At 40.8% G+C, this 20945-nt stretch overlaps 1 protein-coding gene across 3 annotated transcripts in view; it reads left to right on the plus strand.

Annotated features, from left to right (window-relative positions):
* Positions 1-20945, plus strand: part of LOC145342911 (lysine-specific demethylase 4C-like) — a 354712-nt gene that overhangs the window by 156222 nt on the left and 177545 nt on the right. For all 3 annotated transcript variants that reach the window (XR_013886659.1, XM_080188495.1, XM_080188496.1), the window contains exons 9-10: positions 19363-19568; positions 19979-20226. Coding sequence is in view for 2 of the 3 variants with exons in the window: in XM_080188495.1 (XP_080044621.1) it covers positions 19363-19568; positions 19979-20226 (454 nt within the window). In the remaining variant the exon portion in view is untranslated. The remainder of the gene's footprint in view (positions 1-19362; positions 19569-19978; positions 20227-20945) is intronic.

Genomic DNA, 20945 nt, shown 5'->3' on the forward strand with positions numbered 1-20945 from the left:
ATAGTTTACACTGGAGTTGGAACCTTTGTGGAGAATTCCTTTAATCTGTCTGCCTCCTACTCAGCATGGAATTGCTTGGAGAGTATGTCATTTCATTAACCTTAGTTTTAGTTGAATCTTGAATTAGTAACCTCATCAGTGTTTCTGAGAAAGATATTTTATTCCCTACTTTGATCCTTCAGCAAACTATATGTGAAATACAGTAACCACAGCAATGTGTGAACTTTGACGAGGTTTATAATGACAGTCACAATGGCAAGCACTCTTAAATGCTCTGTCAAAATCTTCACAGTCCAAAATTGTCTTTTTGACAGCTTAAGATATACTGGGTACTATTGGATAGAATGCTGGGTACATGGTTCCATGTAGTGCATTAAAAATTACAATATGTTAAGTATTGCCATGTTTCTGTGTAGGAGCTAGCCAGTATGAATGGATGTTTGTCTACAGTAACTTGAAGCTGAACAAACATAATTCTTTACCAATTTGAAACTTAATATCGTGTCATATTTTTGCTGAAGAACATGTGGTATTTGTCATTATTTCCCTCCGTAATTTCTTTGTATTTATTTTATTTAGAGGATATATGTTACCTATCTCATTTTGATTGAACTTCAATAAATATTTACTTTGCCAATGCAAAAAATACCAACACACATAACTTTGATAATCTTTGGGCAGGATTTTGTATATGCTACCATAGTAACTTGGCTTGTTATGACAAAACTTTAGAACTTCTGCGCCACCAGGCTCATGTTAAATATAATTAGTAACTGTCAAGTTGTTTTTGTATTTTTTAAAGTCAACCTGTAATATTTATGAGGAGCATTGCAATCTTTATATTTTGGAATTTCTGGTTATTATAATAAATGATTTGAAATGCAAATCACTCTACATTGATATGTATATAGTGTTGGTGTGTTGTGTTGACTTTGTTTTGACATTGGCTGTGTTTATTTGGGAGGAGCACTTCCTACAATGGATGTCAGTAATAGTGACTTCCCAAGTAGCTGCCTACAAGCTCCATGTTACCTTGGAGAATCAAAAGGGAGTTTCTCAGTGTAGGCACTGTCCCACCTCATTGCTTAAGAACTTCAATAACTTTTAAAAGTGGTTTACTAATAGCCCATCACCAGTCTTCTCGCAATACCTCTCTCCCCCTGCTGCTCTTCAAGCTTCACTCTTTCCCCTGCTGCTCTTTTTGCTTTCCCTGGCTCCCTTCATTTCTGCTCTCTGCTACTTACTGTCCATTCTAGAAGTAAACCTGTGTCAAGGAACCAAAAGTGATAGTGAGGAGAGCTGCAAGGGAATTGGGGGAAATGAAGAAATGGCGGGGAAAGGAAGAAACACAGGTTTTGGGAAGCACATTGATGACACAGGTGTTTGGAGAAGTTGGGGGCCCGATTTCCCCATCCCAACACGCACATTTTTTGGCAGGATGAGAGAATTGTGTGTCAGCTATTTTGCGGGATTCATACATGCATTCCCGATGCATACGTGTCTCCCACAGCTGGAGAACAAGTGCGTTCTGGACCATGCTGGAAGCCAGTAGGAAGAGAGGTAAGAGACTTAAATCTGCTTTTCATCTATTTTAAATGCTATTATAGGGCCCGGCACAGAATTCTCCACGCCCAATAGCATCTCCCACCCTGCCAGGAGTATTTCACTTCTGCGGGGTTTAGAGTTGCTCCCTACTTGAGGGGAACTAGCAGGAGACGGAGTGAAGGGGGGCAATCGGGGCCACCCTCAGGTGGTTGGGTGGTGGGGGGGCAGTTGTGTCTGGCATGGACACCCTCATAGTGCCAGCTTGTGCTCCTGGCACTGTCCAAGGGCAAAGTGCCCATGCCCAAGAGGGTGGGACCTAGTGGACGGGATCTGTGGAGACAAGAGGAGGGGCCTAAGGGGCTGGAGCTGGGGGACTGGGTGAAAGGGATGGGGCCTATTGTGAGTGTGGTCAAGGGGGTGGGACCTATTGTGGGAAGGGCCGAGGGACAATTGGTGGGGGTAGCAGGGTCAGCTGCCACTCTGCATTGGGATCAGTCAGGGCTGGAGTGAGGCCAGTGACAGAGGCAAGCTGGGGGTGGTGTGGTCTGCCTGGTGGGTAGGGATGATGTGGATGTGCCGGTGTTGGACTGGGGTAGGGAGCAGCAACAACCTCCGGTGGGGGGGAAGGGGGGATGTGGGGGAGCACTGCTGCAGGGGATCAGATATGCCCCTGGGCTGCTTGTGCAGGATACAATTGGGCGTGGGGGAGAGGGGCGGCACTGCGGGGGTCCCGGGCTGGCCAGCGATTGAACTGGCCAGTAAATGGGAGGCTAACAGATTGGAGCCATTGTGCATGCGCAGTGGTGCCGAACTGTCCGACTCTGGTGTGAATAAGCCCTGCCCCCCTGAGCTTTTAATGATATTCATGATTGTGACCTCTGCAGTATGCAGAGTATAGGAAATTCAAGTCTGAACTCCCACTGAAAAAACAGTCGTGATTTACACTCGCTTTCTCACCAATTCAGCACTTAGAATTTTTTTGGGAGAATCAGGCTTGGGGTGTGGGATGGTGGCCTGACTGGCAGCTGAAATCCTGATCTATTTTCCTGTGGTGGAAGCAGGAATTAGTGTTTCACATCAATGCCTCGGATACAGATCTTGCTTATCAAAATTACTTTGGTCATTTGATATGCCTAATTATTATTCATTAAGCCATTGTTGCACCCTGTTCGCGATTCCAAATCAAAACTATAGACTTAATTGCCATTTGCTTGCATATTTTATAAGACACAGAGGTCAACTAAAATGGTATTAAATACTGAGAGTTTAATTCAAAAGTGGTAAGACAGTGGCAAATAATTATATCCAACTGGGGATAGGAGAGAAGAGAGTGGAATTTCAGTCATTCATTCCTTGATCCTTGGTCAACATGAGGTTGGGAAACTAACCAGAGTTCTATTGGCAGAGTAGAAGGATGTGCTAGGTGTTGCATCAGGCATAACTTAGAAAGAGGTACCAACCTGTTGGAGTTGGAACAGAGGGGTTACTTGTATCAGTGCATGCTGAAAACAGCTGGCTGTTGACAGTGCTCCAACCACCAAAATCTCTGTAGACAAACCATAACCAGTTCAGATTGACGGTGAGCAACTAGCAGGAGGAGGAAGTTCCATGAATATTCTTATCACTGACCATGGTGGAGTCCGGTACGAGAGCAAGAGACGAGGTTGAATTTTTTGAAGCAGTTTCTGGCAAACAAGATGAGTGGACAATGCTGTTGTGTCTGAGAATGGCACCTGAAACGTTGGTATGGGGTTGCAGGAGTGGGTGTAGTAGGGAGTTGCAGGTCACCCTGAAGAGGGATTGGTAAGTTTTTTTTGTGGAATTGATGATTTAGCTGCTGCGCTAGATATGGTTAAATCAAAATGGCAGTTTATATTTTTCAGGTTTTTAAATTAAAATTTACAGTGTGAGGTTTAAAAAATATTTGTATTAACCAGAATCTAGTATTTTAACACAGCCCTGCAGTTCTAAATTTGATACCTGAAGCTTGCTAGTATGGAAGTTACTATAAACTGGTTAGTTTTCTGTCAGGCAAGTTTAGTTTTGATATTTGGCATGTTGGAGACAGTGTACTCTTATGACTCAATGCTGAATTTGGATCTCCATTATAGACTCTGTAATTTTGAGTTTTCACCTCTTTTCCTCTCATTCAGAAGTATGCATACTGTGTGCATATTTTTAAAATTTCTATCCGTGAATTTTCTGTCAGAGGTACCTGCTATCTGTCATGTTTAACTATATATCATTGTTACAAAGTGGATGTTGATAATGATGTGCTGGTGATGACCAAAGTAAAAAAGCAGTTCAAAAATTAGACAATCCATCCCATTATGGCATCCTGAATGAACAAATATATATTTTGCAGTGGAGTTGAAACTTCTATGGAAAGTTCCTATAATGCACCCACCTCCTTCTCAGCGTGGAAGAGCTTGGAGGCTACATTTTTGATTTTAAAACATTACATCATTTCTTTGCTAATTTTCATTGCCTAACAGAATTGTTGGAGAATTTTGATCTTTGGCAACAAACAATTTTCGGCTCAGTAACAGTAATTTTTCTAGCAGGCAGACTTTAAAAAAAAGTACAAGCGAGTTAAGGGTTATTCTTTTTGATCATTTGTCATTGTCCTTTTCAGTCTGATTGGGTTCCCAGGTTCACATCCAGTCTCAAATGTGCAGAATCAGGAATGTCAGAGGACTAAGGATTGACTTTGAAGTGTGGAAGGACTGTGAAGCCAAGGCAGTTACCAAAAAGATCATCATGTTGAGGCTTTTACAATAACTCTATAAAATCCTCATTTTGTTGGGTTCTTTCTGTTCATAAGTATATTAATCAGTTCACCATCTTCAATGATTCTGCATCACTATGTCTTACTATTATTACTAAACACAGCAGTGGTACAAAACAACTTAATGGAATAATCTTTCAATATGCATTGTTAATTGACCCATTTTATTTTAATATGCAGATCTGAAATATATAGGTTGGAATGAAATGCAAATTTAATGTTTCACTGTTGTGGGAAAATTGCTTGTCTATAACTGGCAAAAAAAAACACACTAGATAATATAAAGGAAAAAATATACTGCCAGTATGTTATATATATTTTGTAAAAATATCAATTGTATATTTACTCCTAATTTTAATTAAATCCAGATTTAGTGTCTAGGTTGAATATATGTAGAGCCGAAGTTGTTACCTTACATCTGTCTGTTAAATTGTTTGTTAGTTTATTATAGTTGAACTTTATGGCTTGGCTAAATGTATAGAAACACGAATTGAGCTTAAGCCAGAAGAACTTAGTGGAGATTTAATCTCCTATTTTTGAGTACCTGCCTGACAGTGTGACGATTATCCCCCACATCAACTCTGCAGGCAAGCAAGAGACACACAGACAAGAATCTGTTCACAAAAAACCTCCTAATCTTGCTTCAAATATCTCATTCCTACCTCCAAGACAACCATAATACAAATGAACACAGGTTTCTATGTTGAGACACATAAACCATACACTGAACTGTGTCATGTATAGCATATTTTGCAATGATATTGGAATGCAGCTTTTGAACTACCTTGACACAAGATGACTGTAAAACAGCTGCAAATATTTTTAAAATTAAAAATAAAATGTAGTTTGGGGACCACGTTGCACCTGTGTTCATTCTTTATGGATTTTAATTGGAGGAACCAACCCCCAAAGGGGAAAGTTGCACAGGAACCATGACTAGAAAAAGGAAGTCAAAGCTGTAAAATTATAAGGCTCCCAAATGCCATTTTCTCTTCGTCATTACGTGAGCTATGAACTATCGTAAAACAGCTGTATTTTTCATCAGCAACTTGCATCATATGGGAATTCATGTATAAATAGAGAAGCCAGCAATTGCCTCAGGGACCTAAAGAACCTTGAGGGCCAAATTCTAGAGCTGCATTTAATCACGGAATTGGCAATGGGCGTTGAATACTTGCTGCCTGAGCAACTGTGATCAATGCTTAGGAAATGAAAATAGAACGGAATGAATCTTTTGTCAGATATTCATGATTGTAATACATATATGCCCCTTTTTACTTTCAAAATAAAAGTGTTGTAACGAATCAGTGATGCAACCAGATGGTTTACTCCAGTTTCACTGTTTAAGACAAAACGAAATCTGGCACAGGCAAGTGTGTCCTGTTTGGAAAGATTATAGTTCTGAGGGCTTATAACTGGTAATGTATATACTGATTATGGAGCAGAATTCTAAAGAAAAATACATTACTTTTTAATGAAGTTGGCTGGCTACAATTTCCAGTTTCATATGTGGAAATACTAACTTGTAAAGGAACTGTGACAGATTGGAAGAATTTTGAATAGCTTTTGCATGTAAAAAATTTATATTGCAACAGTATTCGTACAAATGTATGCCCATTTTAAAAAAACACTTCCACAAATTTATTTGTATTACAGTTCACTATCTGCATGCTTCAGCAATAGGTTTGAGATTCGCTGCTTAACTTAGAAGATGTTTATTATTGTCTGAATAGATGACTTTAATACCTTACTACTAATTAAATATTGCTGTCCAACAGAGGCACATACCATCTGTATAAAATACCTATTGCCATACATATCCACAAGAAAGTTATGCCAAATGCTTCTATGCATTGCAGTCCCTATTATATTTGTTATTAGGGACTGCTACCCCTTAGATCTCTTGAATGCTGAATCTGAAAGCAGCAATTTCCTGGCGCATTTTCACAATGTTATGATAACTGCTGTGGACTAGAGGAAGGAATGATTTTATAAGTTGTGTTACAAGTTTGTTAACCCAGGCGAGATCCCTCAATTTGTTGCTGTCTGGCTCAATACCCCAAATTATTTGCGCTGGGTGAGGAAGGATGATCTAGCTCCCTTTCTTATTCAACCCCTTCTGCTGTTCACAAGATTAATTTAAAAATAATCCCTCCTTTTGCAGATACCTTTCCCCAGACCCAATATTCTAAAAGGAGCCAATCTTGAATTAAAAATAGAGTGAGTTTATTAACTACTAAAGGAAAGAAAATGGTAAACCACATGCATATACATTCATATTGATTACAAGTGAGAATTGAGTTCAAGTAATTAAGTAAACAAAAACGTGATACAAAACAGCTCTTGACTTGTGAAAAGTAGATGATTGTGCTTCACGTTTCGAGATTCCAGTCATGTTGACATCAGGTGAATTGTCAGTTTCAAGATTCTGGTGTTCTGCAGTTTGGTGAAGGCGCTTCCCTGTTTCCGCTTGAGTTGTGGACTTTGCTGATTTGGCTTGCTTCAACAATCCGAGAGAGCAAGACATATATCTACAAAAAGAATTTGGCTGGCTTTTTGTTTTTGTGCCATATACTCCAGCACTAGTTCACATGCTCTCACGAGCATGGGGGATGGGGGTGTGATCTTGTGCCCACACTCTTCGTTCGTGGGATCGGTGGTGGAACTTAAGATCCAGTGAAACTTGGACATTGTAAATCTCGATGTGGAGATACCGGCGTTGGACTGGGGTAAACACAGTAAGAAGTCTCACAACACCGGGTTAAAGTCCAATGGGTTTATTTGGTAGCAAACGCCACTAACTTTCGGAGCGCTGCTCCTTTGTCAGGCGAGTGGGAGTCCTGTTCACAAACAGGGCATATAAAGACACACACTCAGTTTACAGAATAGTGATTGGAGTGTGAGTCTATACAGCTAATCAAGTCTTAAAGGTACAGACAGTGTGAGTGGAGAGAGCATTAAGTACAGGTTAAAGAGATGTGTATTGACTCCAGTCAGGACAGTTAGTGAGTCCAGACAAGTCATGGGGGTTACAGATAGTGTGACATGAACCCAAGATCCCGGTTGAAGCCATCCTCATGTGTGCAGAACTTGGCTATCACTCTCTGCTCAGCGAGTCTGAATGAGTGGGCGAGGACCTGGCAGATGGAGTATAATGTTAGCAAATGCGAGGTTATCCACTTTCGTAGAAATAATAGTAGGAGGGATTATTATTTAAAGGATGAAAAGCTGCAGCATGCTACAGTGCAGAGGACCTGGGGGGTCCTTGTGCACGAATCACAACAACAGTCTGCAGGTGCAGCAGGTGATCAAGAAGGCGAATGGAGTGTTGGCCTTCATAGTGAGGGGGATAAAATGTAAAAGCAGAGAGGTCTTGCTGCAACTGTATAGGGCACTGGTGAGGCTGCAACTGGAGTACTGTGTGCAGTTTTGGTCCCCTTATTTGTGAAAGGATATATTGGCCTTGGAGGGAGTACAGTGAAGGTTCACCAGGCTGATACTGAAGACGAGGGGGTTAGCTTATGAAGAGAGATTGAATAGACTGGGTTTGTACTCAAAACAGTTTAGAAGGCTGAGGGGGGATCTTATAGAGACTTACAAGATAATGAAGGGGCTAGGTAGAGTAGAGGTAGAGAGATTCTTCCCACTTAGAAAGGAAACCAGAACTAGAGGGCACAGCCTCAAAATAAGGAGGGGGGGCTGTAGTTTAAAACGGAGTTGAGGAGGAACTTCTTCACTCAAAGGGTGGTGAATCCCTAGAATTCTCTGCCCATTGAAGTGGTGGAGGCTACCTCATTGAATATATTTAAGTCACGGGTAGATAGATTTCTGATAGACAAGGGAATTAAGGGTTATGGGGAGAAAGTGGGAAAGTGGAACTGATCCACTTCAGATCAGCCATGATCTTATTGAATGGCAGGGCAGGCTTGAAGGGCTAGATGGCCTAGTCCTGCCCCTATTTCTTATGTTATTATGAGTTTGCGCTGTTGTGTGTCGTGAAGGCTGCCTTGGAGAACGCTTACCTGAAGATCAGAGGCCGAATGCCTGTGACCACTGAAGTGTTCCCCAACAGGAAGAGGACAGTCTTGCCTGGCGATTGTCAAGCGGTGTTCATTTATCCGTTGTCACAGCGTCTGCATGGTCTCCCCAGTGTACCATGCCTTGGGACGTCCTTTCCTGCAGCGTATCAGATAGGCAACATTGGCCGAATTGCAAGAGTATGCACCATGTACCTGGTGGGAGATGTTCTCATGTGAGATGATTGCATCCATATCGATGATACAACATGTCTTGCAGAGGTTGCTGTGGCAGGGTTTGTGGTGTCGTGATCACTGTTCTTCTGAAGGCTGGGTAGTTTGCTGCGGACAATGGTCTGTTTGAGGTTGTACGGTTGTTTGAAGGCAAGAAGTGGGAGTGTGGGGATGGCCTTGGCGAGATGTTTGTCTTCGTCAATGACATGTTGAAGACTCTGGAGGAAATGTTGTAGCTTCTCCGCTCTGGGGAAGTACTGGACAACGAAGGGTACTCCATCCACCATGCCCTGTGTTTGTCTTCTGAGGAGGTCGGTGCGGTTTTTCACTGTGGCATGTCGGAACTGTTAATCGCCATATTTTATGAGGGCATCTTTCAGTGTCTGGAGGTGTCTGTTGCTATCCTCCTCTTCTGAGCAGATTATGTGTATACGAAGGGCTTGTCCGTAGGGGATGGCTTCTTTAATGTGTTTAGGGTGGAAGCTGGAGAAGTGGAACATTGTGAAGTTATCAGTGGGCTTGAGGTACGGTGAGGTGCTGAGGTGACTGTCCTTAATGGAGATGTGTGTGTCCAAGAATGCAACTGATTCCGGAGAGTAGTCCATGGAACTTGTTGACGTTGTCATATAGTTCTTTCAGTGATTGTTTGCCATGAGTCAGAAGGAAGAAAATGTCATCGATGTATCCAGTGTATAGCATTGAATGAAGGTCCTGTGCAGTGAAGAAGTCTTGTTCGAACCTGTGCATAAAAATGTTGGCACATTGAGTGCGAATTTGGTCCCCATGGCTGCTCTGTGTCTGGATGAAGAATTGGTTGTTGAAGGTGAAGATATTGTGGCCCAAGATGAAGCGAATGAGTTGTAAAATTGCATCTGGAAACTGGCAGTTATCGGCGTTGAGTACTGAGGCCGTTGCAGCAATGCCATCTTCGTGAGGGATACTGGTGTAGAGTGCTGAGACATCCATTATGACGAGGAGTGCTCCATCTACTAGGTGCACAGTACATACTCTTGCAACTCGGCCAACGTTGTCTACCTGATACGCTGCAGGAAAGAATGTCCTGAGGCATGGTACATTGGGGAGACCATGCAGATGCTATGACAACGGTTGAATGAACACCACTTGACAATCACCAGGCAGGACTGTTCTCTTCCTGTTGGCGAACACTTCAGTGGTCACAGACATTTGGCCTCTGATCTTTAGATAAGCGTTCTCCAAGGTGGCCTTCGTGACACATGACAGTGCAGAGTCGCTGAGCAGAGATTGATAGCCAAGTTTTGTACACGTGAGGATGGCCTCAACCGGGATCTTGGGTCCATGTCACACTATCTGTAACCCCCTCGACATGCCTGGACTTGCAAAATCTCACTAACTGTCCTGTCTGGAGACAATACACATCTCTCTAACTTGTGCTTAATGTTCTCTCCACTCACATTGACTGTACCTTCAAGACTTGGTTACCTGTAAAGACTTGTACTCCAATCATTATTCTGTAAACTGAGTTTGTGTCTTTATGTGCCCTTCTTGTGAACAGAACTCCCACTCACCTGATGAAGGAGCAGCGCTGTGCTAGTTAATGGTGTCCGGTATCAAATAAATCTGTTGGACTTTAATCTGGTATTGTGAGACATATTACATTGTAAATCTCACCAGTGAGATTATGATCCCTGATTTTTACCACCCCTAGCAAGTGATGAGTGTGAACCTGATTACAGTACACTTAAAAACATTTGAACGTAATTAAAGGCACCCTTGCCACATAAGTCCCGCCCCCCCCCCCCCACCATATTTTCAAAGCTTGCTGACTTGATATTGTGTTAGCGAAGCTTACAATAGGTTCACTCGATGTGAAATGTCACAGAGGACCTCCTGCCCTCCTCTGGGGTGCAAAAGTGAGTATAGTCCCTGGGGGAGAGTGCCCTGGCATTGCCAACCTGTGCCAGGGGGCAGTATGGCGGGGGGACCTAGTGGGAACCTCATTGGGTGGTGATGGGGGGAGAACAGCATATGTGTGCAGTGGGGCGGAGAGAGGAAAACGCCGGCCCGCTTTGATTTTGGGGAGGGGGTTGGGAAGAGGAGTGATTTCTAGGTTTGATCGGGGTGCCAATCAGTGCATTCACTGGTAAATTTAGGCCTCGTGCCTTAATGTGATGGTGTGAAACACACTCCACTGTCTTTTTTTGACAAAGTGCCATTAGATCTGGTGAAAAAAAACCTGTGTTTTCCTCAGCAGAGGAACACTAGGTTTCAGTCAGATCCTGACATTTTGCCATTTTTTGGTGAGATTCGCCCTTGCTCTTGGGGTCCAAATTGGGAATAGCTATGAGCTGGATCTATATTCAGCATTGTGTCATTCTACTATTTGGTGCCTATGTATAAACATGCTGACTATCTAAGTCATCATTAAAAGCTCTCTGAAGTGTTTACATGCATTGCCATCAACAAGCTTTGATGTTCCAAATGATAAGGGTAGTATCTGATTGAATAAGGCAGTCATCACATTGTTAAGCATGATTAGTGCGATACTCACATTGAGTGGACATTGAATATGCTTGAAGATGTGACTTCTGAATGGTTATGAGAATGTAATGATTCACAAGCATTTACTTTGTACTCTATCCAGTGAAAAATAGACTTTTAACATAGTGATTAATTTTGGTAGGAATAATGTGAAAGGGAATATGAAGCAAATGGTACAATATTAAAGGGGTAGCCAGAATAGAGACACCTAGGGATTTATATAGGCAAAATTTGAAGGTGACAGGATAGAAGGCGGGGTCCACACAAATGCGAGGCAATGACCATCACCAATAAGAGACACTGTAATCACTGCCCCTTGACATTCAATGGTGTTTCCATCCCCCCACTGTCAACATCCTTGGGGTTATCATTGACTATCAGTTCAACTGGACTTGCCAGATAAACATAGTGGCTCCAGGAACAGGTCAAAGACTAGGGATACTGTGGCGAGTAACTCATCTCCTATCTCCACAGAGTCTGCCCTCCATCTACAGGGCACATGTCAGGAGTATTATGAAATGCTCCCCACTTCCATGGACGGGTGCAGCTCCAACAACACTCGAAGCATGACACCATCCAGGACGAAGCAGCACACTTGATTGGCACACATCCACAACCATAGATTCCCTCCACCACTGACGCTCAGTAGTAACAGTGTGTACTATCTACCAGATGTACTGCACAAATTCACCAAAGCTAGTTAGACAGCACCTTCCAAACCCATGACTACTTCCATCCAGAAGAACAAGGACTGCAGATAGATGGGAACACCCCCACCTGCAAGTTAACCAAGCCACTCACCACTGACTTGGAAATGTATCGCTGTTCCTTCACAGTCGCTGAGCCAAAATCCTGGAATTCCCTCCCAAATAACATTGTGGGTCAACCCACATCACTACCGCATTTCAAGGCAGCTCACCACCACCACCTTCTCAAGGGCAACTTGGGATGTGCAGTAGATGTTGGCCAGCCAATGATGCTCATATTCCAATTGATTAAAAAAAGGTGAAGGGAGAACACTGGAGGCAGATGAATGGATCCATTGAGCAGAGACGGACATCTGGCCAAAGAAATGGACACAGAGATAAATGTGATGGAAGAAAAGTTTAACTTCATGCTGAGCTCAGTTTGTTAAGCTGGGATTGTAAGGGAATAATGCTGAGTCCTTTGCTAAGGACAGAGCATTGAGCACCAGAACAGTTTGAAGGCTCTCCTTTTCTCCACTCTGCATCCTCCTCTTCCTTGAATGGAAACCCAACCAGTTCCCATTGACCATCTTCATGCTCCCTTCTCCACGTGGTTGAATTTCTTTTCTCACTGAACAATTGCTCCTTTAATTCACCCTACCTCCTCCAAATAAAAGCTGTTGCTATGGGTATGCACTTGGGTCCTAGCTATGCTTGCCTTCTTATAGCATACATGAAACATTTCTTGTTCCACTCCTATTAAAGGAGCCCTTCCCTCAACTTGATTTCCGGTGCACAGGTCACTGTATCTGTGCCATTTCCTGCCCTTGCCCCTCGCAAAACCTCTTCAACTTTGCTCCCGATTTTCACCCATCTTTCAGTTTCATCTCCATCTCTTTCACTTCCTTGATTTCTGAATTGCAGCTTGAAATGAATGACTATGTTCCAATCAGTAAAGCTCCCTCATCAAGTGACATTTGAATTGGCCTTGGATATGTACGTTTCGGCCAGTTAGATTTTGTGGCTTGAATCGAGACACAGCAGAAAAGCAATTGTCGAATAAAGCTTTTGGCACTATGCTACTTGATTTTTCTTTGATATCATGAGGAATCTGCTAATGAGCACAAGTGGTTATAACTGATTATAAATGTTTAGTACTAGGATTGTAGAAACCCAAAGATGTGTTGCTAGTATTTAAGAATTGTCTTTCTAACTTTATTGTAGGAACGTGACCCAACTGCTCTAGTGGTTTGAATATAATTAAATGTTTCCAGGAGTGTAATTAATTTTGGATTTGGTATAACATTATTATAGATTAGCAGTTGCACATGGGCATTCAAATCTCTGGATTTTTTTTATTTTTATTGCTGTAGATTAGCTCTTTTTATTCAGAATGTTCCATATTAATATAACATTGTTGTGCATTTCAAAACAGTGCTCTATAATTAATATTTAATGTGCGAAGTATTAAATTGTGTGATTACAGACTTCAGTAGACAGTCTTTCAGGTTGATTCACCGTAAGTCAAAATAGGCAAGCGAAACACAAAAGCAAAGAATGGTGTGATGTAATGGATTAGTGAACTGTTTCTAACTGGCGTTACAATCTGCATTCAGTGGCTCAGTGCAAAGTGGTCAAATTTGCAAATTGGGTGAGGGTAAGTTAGATCTATGTTCTATCAAATGATATAGATCAACTGTTTAAGTGGGCAATCCAGTGCCAAGTGAAGGTGAGTATGGAAAAGTACAAAGAATTGAACATGAGAGAAATGTTCCATGAATGCTTTTGCAATAGCTGTGGCTAGAATTGTCTCCTCACATCCCCATTACGCAATCTGTCAAAGTAGAGGTAAACCCGCCACTCCCGCCACTCCCGCCACTCCCGCCACTCCCAGCCACCCCGCCATGACGCACTACCCCACTACCACTTTATATACTTATCTTGTCAAAGACCTCTGAAGCTGGCTGGACATTTAAACTTACTTGGCTTATTGCAGCTAGTGGAAAGGGGGCATAGCTTATTTACTTCAACTCTGCAGGCCTCAACACTAGACCCCAGAGATGTGCTGCATTGCTCAGATCTCAGCCTGAGTTGGAAGGGTGGGTGAGATAGGATCGGCTAGCTTTTCAGGTAAGAACTTTCAAGTGAAGATGCAGTTCAACTTGATTGCCATTCCACTGGAAGTTACCTGACTTAATGGAGGTATATTGTGTAAACAAGTTAAATCTGGTATACTAAAGCATGGTGGGTTCATAATAGTAAAGCCAAATTTTGGTTTGGTGCCAGGAAGTCTGTTTTAGGGAAAAATCACAGATTTATCACATATAGCTAAAAATGGCTATTTTATAAGCATTATAAAGCTTGAGCATTAGCACCCGGTGAGCTGTTTTCACATCTCAACAACATGAAAAAAACTCATCAGCTTTAGTTAGGCAGCATAGTGTTCCAATGAATAAGTGCAGGATTTTGCAATTCATTTAGTAATTTTATTTATTTAGCTGTTATCCCTTTAACAAAGACAGAAATCATTGGAACAGAAATAACATTAATTTGTAGATGGAGATTTTATTCTCAAATTTTTTTGGTTTAACACTAATTGAAGTTGTGCTGTCCTGTATTATAGAAACATAGACGTTTAGAGGGTGGAACGTGGTTGTATGGCCTGTCTTGTCTACCTGGCTCCCTGAAGTAACAGCTTTGCTTTCCTACATTTCCATGTCCTCACAGAGATTATATGAGTGCTTGACGTCAAAAGACAATGTTGTGCAACCTGAAAGGAACACAAAACTTAAAGATATTACACAACAAAAATAGAATATATAGGAAAAATACAATTGATACTTAAGCATCTGAAAGAGATTAATACCTCTGATGTTGACCCTTTATTAGAATTGGCCCATCAACATCTATCAAAAGAAAAGATAGTTTAATTTTTGGGTGATCTTAATAATTGATTAATGCTGACTTGTGACATCACAATGTTAGCAAATGTGTTATATTTTAAGCAAACTTAAAAGTGTGAAATTTTAGTGAAGTATTTTTAAGTGGACATCAGTGCTGCAGTTACGGTAGAAATCAGGTTGTTAACTAAATCACTGAAACTAAATGTAAGATCTCCAGGTGCTATCACGTGCTGACTTGAGTACAGTGTAACTTGAGCCAAAGTAATTTCTTTATCATGTATTAGATTAGTAGAAATAAATTGGCAAAGTGACACATTCTGTTTTTGTAGGCATGATTACTAGCTTGGAGAAATAAACCTAAAATATCAGTATTTTGGTGGACAGATAAATTACTGTGGGATGGTGAACTCAACCTTTTGCGTTCATAGCCAGAAACTGATTGGGTGTATTAGCAAACAATAATGTACTTCAGTTATAAAACATATTCAGCAACTTTAAGATTAAATATTTTGTACAGATATAATGGCCCAGATCTTCTGGTGTCTGGAGTTTGGACACACAACCCAGTATGCATGCCTGGACTCCACGGATGTTCTGACACATTGACGTCCGTGGGAAGTGCTCAGGAAGGTTGAACTTCTGATGGGTAATTCTCCTGCTCCCTGTGACCTGCCACAGAAGTCTCCGAACCTGAGTTAGAATTGAAGATATTGGATAGTTTGTGCTACTCACTTGGACAGTTGTACAGGAAATGCTGGACAGAAAAATCCTAGTCTAACCTACTGGGTAACTACAGAACTGACCTTCTGCCCCACATGCATGCACACCTCCTTCTCTCCTGCCTCACTTAATCATAAAATGTTTTGTTTATTGTTTGTTCTCTCAAGGCAAAGTCCCTGCATTAATGTACACAAACAGTTGTAAGGTTTATTTGTAGCTGCAGTTAGCTCTTTAAAAAACTTGACATAGAACCCCTGGCATAATTCTACTCTGTGCCCTATTTCTGATAACCCCACTTTATTCTGCAAAGCATATCTAACAGTTTGTAATGGAGTTAAATATAAAATTATTAATAACATAATAACCTTGTGCTGTTGCTACTTCAGCTGGTATTTTACCTGCCCGTCTGCAAAGGGAATCAGAGCAACTGAGAGATGGAGCATGGAAAGGTCTGTTGACCTTGGACGAGATTTTACGGTTCTGGAACAAGTGAGGCCAGAAAATCCCGCCCATGATATGTTCAATAGCGGGCAGTAATCTCTTTAAGCAGCTCATTAAGCAACTATTTGTTATCCTTTGGTAATGACGTGAACAAAGTTTTAAATGATTCTTGTTTAAAAGTACAAAACAGTATAGCAAGTTCCTGTGGTGTCTGCTAAGGGTGAAGATTACTTTGTTCTAGGCAAGTGTCTTAAGCATCTTTTAACTGACATAAATTGTAATAATGCAATTGCTTAATGTTACTAATCCTAGATTATGAAGATAACAAAAAGATTAATGGTAAAAATGCAAGAAAAATGTAACAAACATAAGGGCCAAAATCAATTTAATAAAAATCTCTGATTCTTTTACATTAAATAGCATTAAAAAAGTATTATCAATTGTTTGTGGTTGCAGTTCTTCTGTAAAAGTGTACTTAGCATCTCTTTGATGCCAATTATAATTAGATTTCCTTATTTATCATCGATAGACTTTAAAGTTTTATAATTTAGATCTGTTCCTGTCTACTCTTTCAATTGTGCTTCTCATAGTTTAGGCAAATTTAGTTATTTAACTTTCAAGAGCATATTCTTTTACTTGTGTTGCCCACAGCTGAAGCTCAGTTGCATTTTTTCCCACAATATTTTGAGCCTTAAATCACAGAATAATTTAGAAGAGGTCATTCAAACCATTGCATCAATGTTGGCTCCCTGCAACTAGCAGAGCAACTCCGCTAATCCCACTTTCTTGCCTTTTGAATGTAACCATGCGACTTTTTTCTCTTTGAGAATGTAACCAATTCCACTTTGAAAACTCTCATTAAATTTGCTTCTCCCACGCACTCGGGTAGTGTTTTTCAGATTCTAACCACCCACTGCGTAAAAAAGAAAAAATTCCTCATTTTGCTATTGGTTCTTTTGCCAATAACCTTAAATCAATGCCCTCTGACTCTGGACCCCTCTGACAATGAGAGCAGTTTCTCCTTAAAATCTGTCTAGAAGCCTCATGATTTTAACAACTTCAAGGAAACCTTCTCTCACCTGCCTTTTCTCTAAGGAGTACAACCCTAGCTTCTCCCAGCTATCCACATAACTGTAATCTGTTATACCTAGAACTATTCTTGTAATCTTTTCTGCACTTTCTCTAAAGCCTTCATGTCCCACCTAAAGTGAGTTGTCCAGAATTAATGCAATTCAATCGAGGCTGAGGTAAAGTTTTATAAAGGTACTTCACAGTTGCTTTGTTTTTGCACTCTATACCTCCACTTGCAAAGTCCAGAATCTTCGAGTGATTTGTGCTCCCGGGTCTCTCATTCCCATCACCCTTTCAAAATTATATAATTGATATTGTAATGCATCTCATTCTTTATACATAATGTATTTCTTTACATTTCCTGCACTATATTTCATCTACCACCTGTCCACCCATTCCACCAGCCTATGTCCTCTTGAAATCTGTTATTATTCCCCTCACAATTCACAACACTTCCAAATGTTATGTCAGTTGCACATTTTGAAATCGTATCCCGAATACTCAAGTCCAGGCCATTTACATATATCGAGAGGGTCAAGAGCTTCAAGTTTTTAGGTGTCCAGATCACCAACAACCTGTCCTGGTCCCTCCCATGCCGACACTATAGTTAAGTCCACCAATGCGTCTACTTTCTCAGAAGACTAAGGAAATTTGGCATCTCAGCTACGACTCTCACCGACTTGCAGATGCATCATAGAAAGCATTCGTTCTGGTTGTATCACAGCTTGGTATGTTTCCTGCTCTGCCCAAGATAGCAAGGATCTACAAAAGATCGTGAATGTAGCCCAATCCATCACGCAAACCAGCCTCCCATCCATTGACTCTGTCTACACTTCCGCTGCCTTGGCAAAGCAGCCAACATAATTAAGGACCCCATGCAACCCGGACGTTCTCTCTTCCACCTTCTTCCTTTGGGAAAAAGATATAAAAGTCTGAGGTCGCGTACCAACCGACTCAAGGACAGCTTCTTCCCTGCTGCCATCAGACTTTTGAATGGACTTATCTTGCATTAAGTTAATCTTCCTCTACACTCTAGTTATGACTGTAAGACTACATTCTGCACTCTCTCGTTTCCTTCTGTATGAATGCTATGCTTTGTATAGCACGCAAGAAACAATACTTTTCATTGTAATGCATGTGACAATAATAAATCAAATCAAGGAAAGCAAGGTCCTAGTCCTGATCCCTGGGAACTTTGTTGCATATTTTCCTCTAGTCCAAGGAATGACTGTTCAGCACCACTCTCTGTTTCTTGTCAGCTAACCTTGTATACTGGTATCATATTTTTATTCCATAGTTTTCAATTTTGCTGGCGAATTTATTATGTGGGATTTCAGCAAACACCTTTTGGAAGTCCAGATGCAGCATGTCAATTGTATTACCCTCATCAAACATTTCTGCTATCTCACTCAAACTGTAACAAACCCATGCTGGCTTTCCTTTATCAATCCAAACTTGTCCAATTGACTGTTAATTTTGTGCCAGATGATCCTGTCTAAAACCTTTAACACCATGGAGGTTAAATTGATTGGTTTTTAATTGCTGGGGTTATCCTTGTATCTCTTTTTGAGAAAGTGTTTAACAATTGCAACTTTACAGACCTCTAGCACCACACCCATATCTGAGGAGGCTTAGATGGCTGGTGCCTCTCAATTTCTACTCCAGCTTTCCTCAGCTTTCTCGATGTAGCCCATCCAGTCCTTTTGACACAGCAACTTTAACGAGAGCCAGCCGTTCCAGACCAAAGCAATTTTTGTCCATTTAGCAGCTTAACTATCTCGGCCTTCACTATGACTTCAGCAGTAGCCTCTTCCTTGGTAAAGGCAGGTGTAATGTATTTATTTAGTACCTCAACCTAGATCTCTGCCTTCATGCGCAAATCCTCTTTTTGCCTCTAATTAGCCTCACTCCTTTTTTTTGTCACAGTTTTTCTATTTATATTCTTATTGGAGACATTTGGATTCTTCTTTGTTAACTTTTGGTTTCTTCTCTTACTGTCTTTGCCCCTCATTTCCTTTTCCTCGTGCTTTCTGAACCTTCCTGTATCTAGTCAGGATCTTATTTGTATCAATCAACATGATATCTGTCAAATTTTTTTTACCACCATTTGCAAGTCCCTCCAAGCCACACACTACCCCGACTTGGAACTATATTACCATTTCTTCACTGTTTCTGGATCAATTTCTGAGGACTTCCTTCCAGAACAGTAGGTGTATCTATACCAGATGAACCTCAGTGGTTCAAGAAGCTGGCACTTCCACCAACACCTCTAGGGCAGTTAATGATGGACAGCAAATATTGGCTATGTAAGAAACACGCGCATTCCACGAAGGAATTAAAGAGTAACACTCAGTATTTTTTGCATGTGAATTGTAGATGCTTCTACAAGTTCATCAATTTTTTTTTTAATTCCAGTTCTTTTCTTTTTAATTACTTAGTGTACCTGCCGAAATGACATGGTCAAGATATCCATGGATATCTTTGTAGAAAAATTTCAGCCAAGCAGATACACACTCTGGAAACAAGGGAAAGACATTCAAACTATTGATCACACTAAACCCACTCCAGAATCGACTCCTGAGCTGGAAACTTGGCAGAAACAAAGAAAAGCAACTCCAAAGAAATCTGAAATGTCTATGAACAGGTAACATATCCAACTCGGTTAAACCTGAGATTTGCAATGCCAAGTTTGTTATGGTGTTAAAATTTTTCAAAGTCAGTTAATTTGTTTGCAAAAATGGTAATTAATCTTGTTATTTCTGATATTTTCCTTGAATAAACCTTGTTTCATAGATATGTAAGCATTTTGAATATTGGGCCATTTTATCTGAACATTAAATATGTAGTTTGAAAATATTCATTGCCTGCCATTAACGTTTAAAGCCTTGTTTAAAAATACATGCTAGAAAATAACTTCTCAAAACATTTTGATATGGCAATGCTACTAGAAATGAATAGATATAATTCAGGAGTAGTTGTTTGGGCAAAAAGTTTATAAGGATGCAAATAATTTTATTCATGGTACTTTTAACCTGATTGTCATATCTTCTGCAGTCTCTATCAGTTAAGGACTCGATCTAAAAAGCTTAAAGCCCTGGAAGATGAAACCACATTGTGCAAACCTGTGACTAAGGAAACAGCTGCAGCTAAAACATTTACAGATGCTATCAGTATCAAAGAAGAGCCCAGTGGGGGAGCACAGAAAGAACAGTCTAGCAATGCAGAAGTAATGAGTACTGGAGAAGAAAGTATTGAGGAAATCCAGTTGGATCAGAACCAATTGGATAAGACCCAGTTACCAGGTACGAAAGAAAATGTTTTTGTGTTCACTTTTATAAACAGTTCAAAGCCAAGAATCTTGACAGTTGCAATATCATGTTATCTATTTCATTATGCCTTTCAATGTCAGTTAATCTACAGAAATGTTCTGAATGTGACATTATTCTCACTGAGTTGGTGAATATTGTATTGCATAGTGCAACGCTAAGTATAAGGTATTTGGTTTCATTATTGCTGTGCTCCAAGTTATTCTTTCTAATTGGAGAGGCAGTTGGGTAGCTACAGTTCATGTTGGCTGCTTAGCCCAGTTTAAGAAAATAGGCCACATGGTTTGCCTTGGATCCTTTCCTGTCGCCCTTCCTTAAAATGCATATTACTAGATGCTGGGCGTAGATGAGGTCAGGCTTAGGTTTGCACAGTTGAATAGCCTTTTAACATTTAAATAAGGTATGAAATAATAAGAGAAAATGCTGAAAGCTCTCAGCAAGTCAAGCAGCATCTGTGGAGAGAGAAATGGAGTTAATGTTTCAACTTGACCTCTCATCAGCACAGAAAGGTGTTCAAGATGAATGCCTTTAAGTGTTGTCAGGGATGAGCTGGGGCTGAAGGGTGTGTGGAGAAGGGTGATGATGGGGGTAGGGCGAGATGAGAAAAGTGAGACTTCTGTTATACGTTGTAGCAATGAATAGGTGACAGAAGTGATGATGGTGCAAAGGAAAATTGAGTGATAATGAGATCGATA

The sequence above is a fragment of the Carcharhinus amblyrhynchos genome, chromosome 5 (assembly GCF_965287045.1).
Source record: "Carcharhinus amblyrhynchos chromosome 5, sCarAmb.v2.hapA, whole genome shotgun sequence".
NCBI lineage: Eukaryota > Metazoa > Chordata > Chondrichthyes > Carcharhiniformes > Carcharhinidae > Carcharhinus > Carcharhinus amblyrhynchos.